Here is a 12,433-nt window from a genome sequence, read left to right as displayed (position 1 = left end):
ACCATTATTAAAAAGAAAAACAGATTGCTGGAACTAGAGATGCATAGATTTTGATTTTCTACTGTTGCACTGCTGTTTCCTCCTCTTTCTACATTTTATTTTTCTCTCTTACAGCTTGACAACAGACTCCGTTTTACTAGCTCAGGAATCAGTTACCCCATCTCTCCGGTATGCGCTTTCCAAAACTTTCCAGAAACCGCACCTGTGAAAAGTGCCAACCAGCAGGTTTCAGGACCAAAGGCAGGAATTTACATTTACTCTTATTTTGTGCTCAACACACACGTTTCTAATCGTATATTTCTGAACAGTTTGACTTGGATATGCTATGTGATATGGTTTTTGTGTTGAATGACAGCAAGAATTTGGCTATAACCACTAAATTATTATAATGGTAATAGTACCTGGCATTTTCAAAGCAGTTTACAAACCCTAATTTTCATGACTCTCCTGTAAGATATTTTCCACCTTGTCATGAATTCTCCTTTGAACAAAAGCTACACAGCAAATTAGTTGTAGCATTAAACCTAGAACACGAGACTTCCTGGCAGTTACCTCTGGTTTTTAGTCCAATATATCACACTGCCTCCCAAATGTAACTTCCCTAATTTCTATTTGATTATAGTAAATGTCCTACTGTAAACTAGTGAGAGAGAAGTTCTCAAAGTCAGCAAGGTTCCCTTTTCAGTTGTTCCTTTGTATATCTTTGTGTTTCTTTATTCCTTACAGAAGTAGTTTGTAGTACACAAAACACTTCATATATTCTATATAATTTGGGATTGAAATGACTATGGCTCATTGTCATAGCATCATTATTTCAGAGTATCCCGATGGCACGGGGTGGCCCTGCAGGCATTCCACTCTTTGATTCCTCTTCTCAGGGTTCCTCAAGAATACTTCTCCAACACTGTCTTAGGCTAATAACTAAGGCTAAGGTTTTTGTCATGATTATTTGTAGTAAAAGTCACGGACGGGTCATGGGTAATAAAGAAAAATTCATGGAAGCCCATGACCTGTCCCTGACTTCAGACTAGAGGGCTTTCAGATTTAACTGTGGAATCCCCTCCTAGAGTTCAAACGCTCAGACCAAGCAATAATGCGAACAATGGCTGCCCACGTTGGGCTTAATAAAAGTCCCATGTCCCTCCTGGATTCTATCTCAGCTCCCTGCCCTTGTACGTGAGAGTGGCCAAAGAGGTGTTTCCCTGGGTCTTCCTCTTGCTCCAGCATCTCCTTCTGCTACCCAAGCCCCCTGGCTTCTGGCCTGTCTTCCTATTCCCAGAGAGGGCCTGCACAACTTTCTGCTCTCTGCAGCCTCTTCCTGCTGCTCTTTATGGATAGGCTTGGCAGGATCAGATTTTCATCAGTAAATGTCAATTTCACACACCCACCCACACAGTAATTGTCTGATTCCCCCATACTTCGAAAATTTAAATTGATTACATTTAAAAAAAAAAAAGCTTAAATGAACAATGTTATCCAGTGACATTGTTTTTAAAATGGATTTTGCTGAGCCTCTTTTTGGGAGAACACCTGTCCCCGGCTCAGCTGGATCAGAACAGGGCTAGCTTGTCCCCATCCTCTTAAAGGGGCACCTGATAACACTCAGCAAAAGGCTGATCTTACTAAAAACAATCAAACCTGATGTTTCAGAAAAAACACAGAATACCGAAGACACCAAAACTTTGTTTAAAGGCTTTCTTGAGAAATATCAGCTTTCCTTTGGCATAACTGACTTCAATCAGATATTAGTCAGCCTATATTAGTGGGCTGTAAGCTGCAGCTCTACCCTAAATCTTAAATTTAACATTAACTTAAATATTTGAGAAGCAGCAACTATTTCCTGTTTTTATTTGCAGGGCCGGCTCTAGGATTTTTAAAAAGAACAGGAGTACTTGTGGCACCTTAGAGACTAACAAATTTATTAGAGCATAAGCTTTCGTGGACTACAGCCCACTTCTTCGGATGCATACAGAGTGGAATAAATATTGAGGAGATATATATACACACATACAGAGAGCATGAACAGGTGGGAGTTGTCTTACCAACTCTGAGAGGCCAATTAAGTAAGAGGAAAAAAAACTTTTGAAGTGATAATCAAGCTAGCCCAGTACAGACAGTTTGATAAGAAGTGTGAGAATACTTACAAGGGGAGATGGCTCAGCCATTCCCAGTCCTTATTCAATCCTGAGTTGATTGTGTCTAGTTTGCATATCAATTCCAGCTCAGCAGTCTCTCGTTGGAGTCTGTTTTTGAAGTTTTTCTGTTGTAATATAGCCACCCGCAGGTCTGTCATTGAATGACCAGACAGGTTAAAGTGTTCTCCCACTGGTTTTTGAGTATTATGATTCCTGATGTCAGATTTGTAAAGCAAATACTCACCAGCAACCACACATCACTGAACAAAACCACTGACCCAGGAACCTATCCTTGTAACAAAGCCCGATGCCAACTCTGTCCACATATCTATTCAAGTGACATCATCATAGGACCTAATCACATCAGCCATACCATCAGGGGCTCGTTCACCTGCACATCTACCAATGTGATATATGCCATCATGTGTCAGCAATGCCCCTCTGCCATGTACATTGCCCAAACCGGACAGTCTCTCCGCAAAAGAATTAATGGACACAAATCTGACATCAGGAATCATAATACTCAAAAACCAGTGGGAGAACACTTTAACCTGTCTGGTCATTCAATGACAGACCTGCGGGTGGCTATATTACAACAGAAAAACTTCAAAAACAGACTCCAACGAGAGACTGCTGAGCTGGAATTGATATGCAAACTAGACACAATCAACTCAGGATTGAATAAGGACTGGGAATGGCTGAGCCATTACAAACATTGAATCTATCTCCCCTTGTAAGTATTCTCACACTTCTTATCAAACTGTCTGTACTGGGCTAGCTTGATTATCACTTCAAAAGTTTTTTTTCCTCTTACCAACTCTGAGAGGCCAATTAAGTAAGACAACTCCCACCTGTTCATGCTCTCTGTATGTGTGTATATATATCTCCTCAATATTTATTCCACTCTGTATGCATCCGAAGAAGTGGGCTGTAGTCCACGAAAGCTTATGCTCTAATAAATTTGTTAGTCTCTAAGGTGCCACAAGTCCTCCTGTTCTTTTTACGGATACAGACTAACACGGCTGCTACTCTGAAACCTGTCATCTAGGATTTTTGCCACCCAAAGCAAAAACAATTTTGGCCGCCCCCCCCTCCCCGGCCCCGCCTCAGCTCCGCCCCTTCCCCAAATCCCCAGCCCTGCCTCCTCCCCCCAGGCTCTCAAGCCTATGAGGGAGGGAGGGGGAGCAGCGGCGCGCGAAACGGCTGCTCGGGATCTTCCCCTCCCTCCCAGGTTTGAGAGCCTGGGAGGGAGGGGGAGACCCCGAGCCGCCGCGGCGCGCAAAACCGCTGATTCGCACGCCGCTGCTCCCCCTCCCTCCCAGGCTTGAGAGCCTGGGAGGGAGGGCGAGTAGCGGCGCGCGAATCAACTGTTTCGCGCGCTGTGGCAGCAGCAGCGGAGGTAAGCTAGGGCGGCTGGGGCACATTTTTAGGGGCGGCATTCTGGCGCCGGCCATGCCATCCCTAAAAATGTGCCACCCCAAGCATCAGCTTGTTTTGCTGGTGCCTAGAGCCGGCCCTGTTTATTTGATACCAAACCATGTTGATATGTATCAGTAATTCACCCTGTGCTATCATACATACACAGCAGACTTGTCATCTGAATTGCGTCTTTGTTTTATATCTATACTATTTTATTTGTTAAGCATTTGCTAAACGTGGTGTGGAACCTTATTGCCCTGAAGTGCTCAGTCTGATAAAAGTCCTTAGTCTATACATTTTCTTGGTGCATAATAATATCTGGATCCAAAATGCTGAATGTGTGAAACCTTTGATCTTTTGGCAGGTTCAGTTTAATGTGCAGCTTTCAAAAACTAATAAAAGTTCAGACATTCAGCCAGGATTTTCTATTGCAACTGGTCATTCAACAAATATAGAAAAGTGAGTATCATGATAATTGTGTCCATAGAAATTATTTTGAGGCCCAATTTTCAGAGACACCTCAGCCCAGCCTTTCTAAAATTGTTGGAAATTTTTTCCAAAACAGTTTTTTTTTTTTTATGCCCAAGTTTGTGAATACACATTGTATTATGTTCAAGTGAGCATGCACAGACTTACTCACAAAATAAACCTGTATTTTAGAGGCTGCTTTTGAAAATGTGGTCTTCTGTCAAAGTGTCTTTGGAAGTAATTTTTTTGTTTTATGAAGAGTTCTGAAGAAGCCATATTACATTTCTAGTGAAATATTAAATTCTCTTGTTTGCAGATTTACCTATCTCCACAACAACAACAACAAGGCTTGTTCAGCTGTCAGTCAGTGCCTTTTTAAAGTAGTCTAATTTTTTCATTATTCAGCTCTCTTGGGATACACTACACAAACCAAACTTTGTCAGACAGCACTAGTGACTTTAAACATGGCTGTACCTAACCCCATATTGCAACAATTCTGTTCTTCAGTGGAGTTCCACAGTAGCAGTGATATTGGTATGTAGGACTATCAGCTTAATGGGGGGCCAGCTACTCTGGAAATGGATGCCATAGTGACCCGAAAAGTGGAGTGAAGGCAATGAGTGTTCGTTTGTCAATATGCTGACTACCCTAGCAAGTCTGGGTAGTGATGGCATTCAAAACTTATTGCTTAAAGTGATGTGACTATAATAATTCCATTTGCAGATGACATCTGGTTTCTTTATTCCAGTTTACCAGGGTGGTGCTGGAGTGTACCAAGAGTGGGTGGTTTTAGAAATCATACAATGAAGGAGGTAGGCCCAGTGGGATGAGTAAGTGAAAACATTAAGCTCTGGCTGCACTGCATATCTTAACTGCATTTAACCAGTTAATTACATGGTCAATCCCAGTTATAGCACTAAAGTGTCTTAGGCTGGCAAATGTCTTCCTGAAACAAATTTTGCAAACTGTTTTTGTGATGTAGATAGGACCTCCTCTAACTGTATCTTTTATCTCAGTTGGCTCTACTTTCCAGCTCTCCACTGCTCTGTAGGGGATGTCCCAGAATGCATTGCTCTGTCTGTGCCCTTTGGGAATGCTTTCTTCTTCTGAATCTAAGAAAGCACTGATCCAAAGACCTCTTGGCACTGTTATAAATGTGGCTGAACAAACCTGGTTGGCATGTGGTTTTGAGGTGGAAAACGCTGCCATGCAGACTACTGTCATATTTTTGTTGTAACTGGGCTGGATGAGTGTCAGACTGGTTACAAGAACAGTTGTTTGCTGTGTAGATATGGCTGGAATATTGAATCTATATAAAAGTTATGAAATAAAATGTAAACATTTTATTTAGTACTACGTAAACTTAACTCTGAGTAATTGTCCATGTAGATCCCACACTAGGTATCCATGCATGCGAAATCAGAATCTTTGAGCAGTGTCCATTGGAGCTGTGCCTGGCACTCATTATGTCCTCGTGCCTTCCCCATCTGAGGGGAGGGCAGAGCAGTCCCATCCATCCCTCTTAGTGCTTGGCAGTTTGCATCACCGCCATTGCTGTTATAGTGGATTCAAAGCTCTCAGGCTTGAACTCCCTGTTCATTGTGCAGAGACAGACATATAGCCATTGTTTATTCCAGGGGTCGGCAACCTTTCAGAAGTGGTGTGCCAAGTCTCCATTTATTCACTCTAATTTAAGGTTTTGCGTGCCAGTCATACATTTGAACGTTTTTAGAATGTCTTTCTATAAGTCTATAATATAGAACTAAACTATTGTTGTATGTAAAGTAAATAAGGTTTTTAAAATGTTTAAGAAGCTTCATTTAAAATTAAATTAAAATGTAGAGTTCCTGGATCAATGGCCAGGACCTGGACAGTGTGAGTGCCACTGAAAATCAGCTTGCGTGCCAGAGGTTGCCTATCCCTGGTTTATTCTGTTTAAGCAGAAGCCCCTTGTTTGACAGTTGTGCTAGCTGCTTGTCAAGACAGAGAAAATCCAGGGTCAGTTGGCTAAAATTACTACTTCTGGAGCAGTCTGAAGGGCACTTCAGACCCAGAACAACAGGTATGAGGCTCTTCCACCTCTGAGTCCCAGTCAGTCAGCACTTCTGTAAGCCAGAATGCAACTCTTTAAGACCAGTACCAGTAAGAGATCTGATAGGCTATCCACAACTGCCAGAAATCAGCTTGGCACCAAAGGCTGGTACTGCCTCCAAGGTAAGATAAATTGGAACACTGAACCAAACATATTTCCAGGCATCCATCTATCTTGGGATCTAAATATCCTCACAGGTCTCATGAAGTCCCCCTTTAAACTCCTCTCTGAATGTTCTCTCACTACCTTACTCTCAGATGGCTTTTTTGGTGGTCATTACATAAGCCAGGTGGGGGAGTGAACTTCCGTCCCTCAGGGCTCATCCCTCTCCCTTATTATACTGTTTCATCGTGATGCCAAACACTGTGCCTGGACCTGGCTTTGAGATAAGATGCCAAATTGGAAAGGCATTGTTTAGTGAGTGAGTTAGGACTACTCATTCCCACCTTCCAGATGAGGTACTGCTGGCCAATGACTTAGAATGGGATCCACATGGACAAATAATTGAAGAAAAAACCTGTGGTTCTTATGTTTTTTCTGAGTAGCTCCCACAAGCACCCTCCATTCTTGCTCCTTGGAGTCTCCTCTAGATGAGAATCTGGATTAGTGAAAAACTGGAGGGATTGTTGTGGCCGCCCTGCCACTTGTACCCCCATTTGAGGGAATATATGCTGGGTACAGGCATGATCCCAACAGACACTGCTGTTCAGATTAGTCTTGCATGCACCATGGACTAAAAATCTCAAAAGTATCACACTTACTGCAAGGTAAGTAACCATTACAGTGCTATTGTTTTAGCTCCTGCATTGATGATATGGTAAAAATAAGTATTTGAGATGTCTTTTAGGTTGCTGTTGCTTCAGTCGGTCTTAATCTCTTTGAAGGGCCTTTATTTTAGGCCCTGAAGTATATTATGAGTGAGCTTTACTGCATCAAAAACACAAGTTTACAAAATTAGGTAAGTGTTAAGTTTTCCTATTTTAAGGATGATTCTATTTTCTTTTGGTTAGTGGTGAGAATTTGGGATTGGAATTGAAGTATTTAAAGAAAAGAGAAGACAGCATTCCTTTACGAGGTCTCAGCCAAAATACATTTAACTCCTCAGGTAGGAAGGGCAGTAGTTCCCTGAAAGTAAACAAATCTCTTATTTCAAAATGCTTTCTGCTTTAAGAAGGTGCTACTTGTACCCCACAGAAATTAATAGTGTTTTTCCCCCCTATTTGCAGAATATCCAAAATCCTCCACATCAACAAAAACACTAACTTCATCAAAACCCGGAATACAGTCTACAGCCTCTGCTTATTTCCCTGGATTGCAAACAACATAATCATTAGATGAAATCTTTTATGTTATCAACTATCGAAGATTTTGGATGGCTTTTAATTAAGATACTAAATACAATTATTACCCCTTAAATGTCAGTCAAAATGTTATAGTAACTGTTTAAAATGAGTTAACTTTACCATACATTTGTATAATCTTTGGCTTTTGTGAAGAAAGCACATTCATTTACATAAATATCAGTATAAAATTCCAGCCAGAAAAGTAAAACGTGGAGGGGAAAAATATTAACTACTTTAATCACATGAAAATATTATGCTACAAAACGATTGTTTAGAAATGACCATTTATAAAATGAGGCAAAGCCTTTAAAGGTTTATAAATGGTTATGGAGCAACAAGACCCCCCAGAGGAGTTTTTGTGTAGTAAACAACCTATTTTAATCTTTCCCCTTGCCAGAAATCCAAACTAATGATATTGCTAATAGTTCTATCATTATGCTGAAACTCGTCCTGCGTGGAGTTTCTCCTTGAAAATACCTAGTAACTTTAGGATCTTGTTCCTGGAAAATGCACAGCAAGCTCTGAAGTCAGTGGTAGTTGTGTTGGGCAGTTTCCTGATACAGCAAACTTTTTTTCAAGTTATTCCTACAGCGGTTTGGAGTTGGTTTCTATACTGAAAGATATGTTTGTATAGCATTTTGAACTTACTACCCTGGACTCCTTAGCCCCTAAAGCAACACTTGTGCCAGGATACTAGTGTAATGACCCAGGTCTGCTAAGACCAGGTGGTGCATTATATTCTCCTTGTACAGGATTTTGGCAGTGTGACTGCATTTTTCCACCAGTCACACTCCATGTATGGATGAAATATAGACACTGGCATTCATCTCTAGAGAACATTTCTGTAACATGCAGCGGAATGTGGAGTATCTTTCATGGGCCTGTCTGTTGAGTTGACCTGCTACCTATGGAACACTGTTTCCTGTCAGGGTATGTCTGTACTGCAATCTCAGGGTGTGGTTGAAATCTAAATAGACATACCTGAACTAGCTTTAATGTAGCTAGTTCAAATAAGAGAACAGTGAAACTGCTTCACTCTGGACTAGCTCCACAAGTAATTACTCAAGATTCTGGGCAGGCCTGTACAGCCCCCACAGAAGCACCTGCTGCTGCAGCACCTTCACTGCTCCAGTACCCAAACTGGCTCGATTGGGAATGTCTACTTGAGCTATAATCACAACCTGTAATTGCAAGTACAGGCATATCTTCAGAAGCTCAGTTACAAGAATGTAAGGGTCAAAGAGGTGAGCACTTGACTTCTGGCCTATGACTCATGCAAATTTCTTAAATTGGAAGCATATTACATTTTGTAAATGTAAGAGCTGAAGCATTGTGGAATCAGTGATGTTCCTAATAGAGACACTTCCTAGCTTTAAAATTATGCAGGACATTTATTTAATAGGTTTCAGGTGGTTTCTTTCTTTGGCTTGGAAATTGCTTTCTTAAACCAACTACTTTTTTACATATATTCATATACTTGTATGCAGATTTATATCTTGTGGATCACTAGTCAAATATTTAAATTAGCTATTTAAAAATGAGATCCTAAATACTTACCTTAGTAAAAGCACACAACTGAATTATGGCTACAAATTTCACATCTTGTCACAGCCCCTGGTTGTTGTTTTTTTCCCCCCCTCTCTCTCCATAGCAGATTCCACATACAATGGGCTAGTTTGTAATACACTGGAAATTACAACCAAGTATCTGAACTACTGTCTGCTTCCAATAATTTTATGAAGCATTAAGAGAACATATGGAAACCATTTCACATTCCACTACTGTAATCAAAGATGCCTTCACTGGTGACTACAGTGGTGTACAGAACATATCAAGTAAATTTAACTGTACTTACCACTTAAGATGGGGTTCATTGGTGGAATCTGGAATTAAGTAAATTTCTCTGCATCTTATATGAACCATATTCTAATATCAAACTAGTAATTTAAAATGACAGTACAATTATAGGTAATTTTCCAATAATATCTTGGACTCAATTTATGCCCCTAGCTCCTACAATTCTGTAATATATTGTATCAGAATCTACTCTTTCCCTTAATGTTTGAGTGGCTAATCATCCTAATTTTGCACATTACTGTCCAAATGTATATTAAACATATCTTGGAGTGTAAAATTTGTATATTTGTTTATAATCAATTTGTATTAATGTGTGTGTATATAGTTGCTTTTGGAAATGTGTATGTTAATGGAAATATTAAAATGGTTTCAGTAAAAAGATGTTTCTGGTCAGCTACAGTGGACTAACAGTTAAGTGGAAACATATTGGGGGGAAGAGAGGTTTCACTCACTCAAATATTTTAAAACCAGAATTAGAGCAAAGTTATTTCACTACAGTCCAGACCAGAAAGTAGTACCACTCTACCAGACAGAGCTTCATGGCCCACTTATCAAGCTACATAGTCCAAAAATTTAGGATTTACAGAACCTGCTCAGAACAGATAACTGAATATTTTTAGAAAATGACTAGATACTTTCACGCAATGCGGTAGTATTAGAAATCAGTATGAAACTTGAACTGGGGACTAGATCTTTCAAAGGAACTTAGATGGTGTGGCACCTTGCTGCCCAATGGCATTCAGAGCCCAGCATCCAGATGCTCTACACAATGCATGGGGAAAGTTTGAGGATTTACATCTTAAGCACATGTCAGCTAAGCAAGATTAATTTACTGTCACTGTTTGGTGGTGGTACAGGATGGCCATGACAAATTGTTTCACATTATCCCATTCAAGTCTTTAAGACTTTAAAAACCCAAAACACTTACCTCAGACAGTTAGACCCAAGAGCAAGATGCCTGCACAGTTGCTACTTATACAAAATAAATGCTCAAAGCAGCTTAGTAGCAATTTAAATGAGTGAACAGTACATTAAAGTATTATACTGGTGGCTTTTTCTTTTAAAAAGGTAGCAGGAACTTCTAGGGGTAAAAAACTATATGCATAAAAGCTGGAGGGCAGGGTGGTTGGTGATCATGCAGCCTGAAAAGTTAGAGGCCAAACTTGGATTGTGCACTACAGCCTAAGTCCATGTATTTGCATTTGGTCAGAGCTACACTCATGTGTAAGACTTTTTTAATATCACTTGTACACAGAACATAATCACCGAAATTGATTCCTCCATGTTAAAGAGGCAGGTATTTTAATGGTGATAAAGGAAGAGCATGCCTGGCTGTTTCATCAATGTACTTCCTTTCCTGGAGGTGGCTCTGATCCTATTGCTAAAGGTGATACCAGCTCAAGCCCTACCTGTAATTCATTTAGTAAAGGGAAGAGTTGGTTTAAGCAGACTTGGAATCTGAATACAGGAACCAGCAGAGAAAGAATCTTATTCATACAGTATTCAGCTGTGTACTAGATAACATTGTTTGATTCTAGTAATTCCAAGCCAGACACAGCAACTTATTTTCATCTGAGTGGACTCTGCTTTACCCCAACACATTAAAATGCTGTTCTTTTTCAAGTGCTGTATCACACCTGATTGTTATTGATAATAAAGTTAACTTCACACCATCTGCTATTGTGGCAAGGGCATCAATGACTTTTAGCAAAGTTTAACCTAAACTAATTGCTAGAGGCTGCTGCTTGACAGTACTTTCTACCTCTTTTTCTTATATCAAAGATTACTGGTAACTCCTTTTGCAGTGCTGTAGTCCAAGGGGAAAAAAGAGTATAAGTCCATCTTTTAATCAGAAGTAGCCTGCTTCAGGTATGTGGCCCCTTAATTCAGTGGTAAATGAGTTAATACCAAGTAAATTTATTAGGGTTTTTACTTAATTTTATTGAGTAACATTCTTTTAGATGTTGCATGGCAAGATGGGTGCAAGAATCAGAAAATGAAACATTAAGGAAAGAGGTATGCCAGTAACATTCACTGAACATATTTCAAGTTGCTCCAAAGTTAGTCCATGAGTAAGTTTTGATTTTGGCAACATTGATACCTTTTGAGAAGTATTAACATTTGAATTAGAAATAATTGTATTAGTTTACCCTTTTTCAGGGGAGATACATTTTGAAAAAAACAAGTTAATCAGTAAATGACAGGATCTTTTACTACATCCTGATTTGAGGCTTCACTTAAACTAGGTAGGCCCAGTCATTCCCCTCAAATATCCATATCCAAGTTTCCTATGGCAAGCAATGTGAGGTGCAGCCCACCTACCCCCACTCCTCTGATAGTATTCACTGGATACAAGTTCCCAAGTATCCTTTCTATCACAGGGGTGGGCAAACTACAGCCCAGGGGCCACATCCAACCCTTCAGATGTTTTAATCCAGCCCTTACGCTCCCACCAGGGAGCAGGGTTAGGGTCTTGCCCTGCTCTGCATATGCCACAGCTCCCAGAAGCAGAGGCATGTCCACCCTCCAGCTCCTACACATAGGGGCAACCAGGGGTCTCCACATGCTGCCCCTGCAACCATGGCCAATGGGAGCTGCAGAGGCAGGGGCTACAGCCAGGTCAGTGCACAGAGCCATCTGGCTGCCCCCCGTGTAGGAGCCAGAGGGGGAACATGCCGCTGCTTCCAGGAGCTGCATGAGGTAAGCGCCACCTGGAACCTGCACCCCTAATCCCCCTTCCACAGAGCACCCTCCTGCACCCCCTAACCCCCAGAGCCTGCTCCTGCACCCTGAACTCATTTTTGACCACAGCCCACACCCCCAATTTCATGAGCATTCATGGCCCATCATACAATTTCCAGATGTGGCCAGTGGGCCAAAAAGTTTGCCCACCCCTGTTCTATCAGCTCAAAGTTGATTTTATTGCTACAGAATCTGCCATACTCCTTTTTTCAAAACACACTAAGGCCCAGCTGTACATTTTACAGCATCAGAATAAGTATTCATAGCATAGGTGCATCACACTTAGGTTTAGAGCTAACCTGATTTAAGGTATAAACAGCTTTCTAATGTCAATGACAAGTTCAAAGTTAATTAAAGCAGAGCCCTGCAGCAGGAAA

The 12,433-nt window shown here is 40.8% G+C and overlaps 1 protein-coding gene across 3 annotated transcripts in view; it reads left to right on the top strand.

Moving 5' to 3' along the window:
• Positions 1 to 9,693, top strand: part of SASS6 (SAS-6 centriolar assembly protein) — a 34,685-nt gene extending 24,992 nt beyond the window's left edge. For 2 of the 3 annotated variants that reach the window (XM_065555613.1, XM_005300905.5), the window contains exons 14-17: positions 115 to 240; positions 3,919 to 4,013; positions 7,125 to 7,219; positions 7,341 to 9,693. In XM_065555613.1, the coding sequence (XP_065411685.1) occupies positions 115 to 240; positions 3,919 to 4,013; positions 7,125 to 7,219; positions 7,341 to 7,441 (417 nt within the window). In that variant the 3' untranslated portion in view covers positions 7,442 to 9,693. Of the gene's footprint in view, positions 1 to 114; positions 241 to 3,918; positions 4,014 to 4,338; positions 4,557 to 7,124; positions 7,220 to 7,340 lie in introns of those variants that run through there. The other variant, XM_065555614.1, reaches the window with a different exon arrangement.
• The last annotated feature ends 2,740 nt before the right edge of the window (positions 9,694 to 12,433 follow it).

This window comes from Chrysemys picta, chromosome 8 (assembly GCF_011386835.1).
Source record: "Chrysemys picta bellii isolate R12L10 chromosome 8, ASM1138683v2, whole genome shotgun sequence".
In the NCBI taxonomy this organism is placed as follows: Eukaryota; Metazoa; Chordata; order Testudines; family Emydidae; genus Chrysemys; species Chrysemys picta.
The sequence above is the reverse complement of the archived record's forward strand: the minus strand, read 5'-3'. Positions and strand labels throughout refer to the sequence as shown.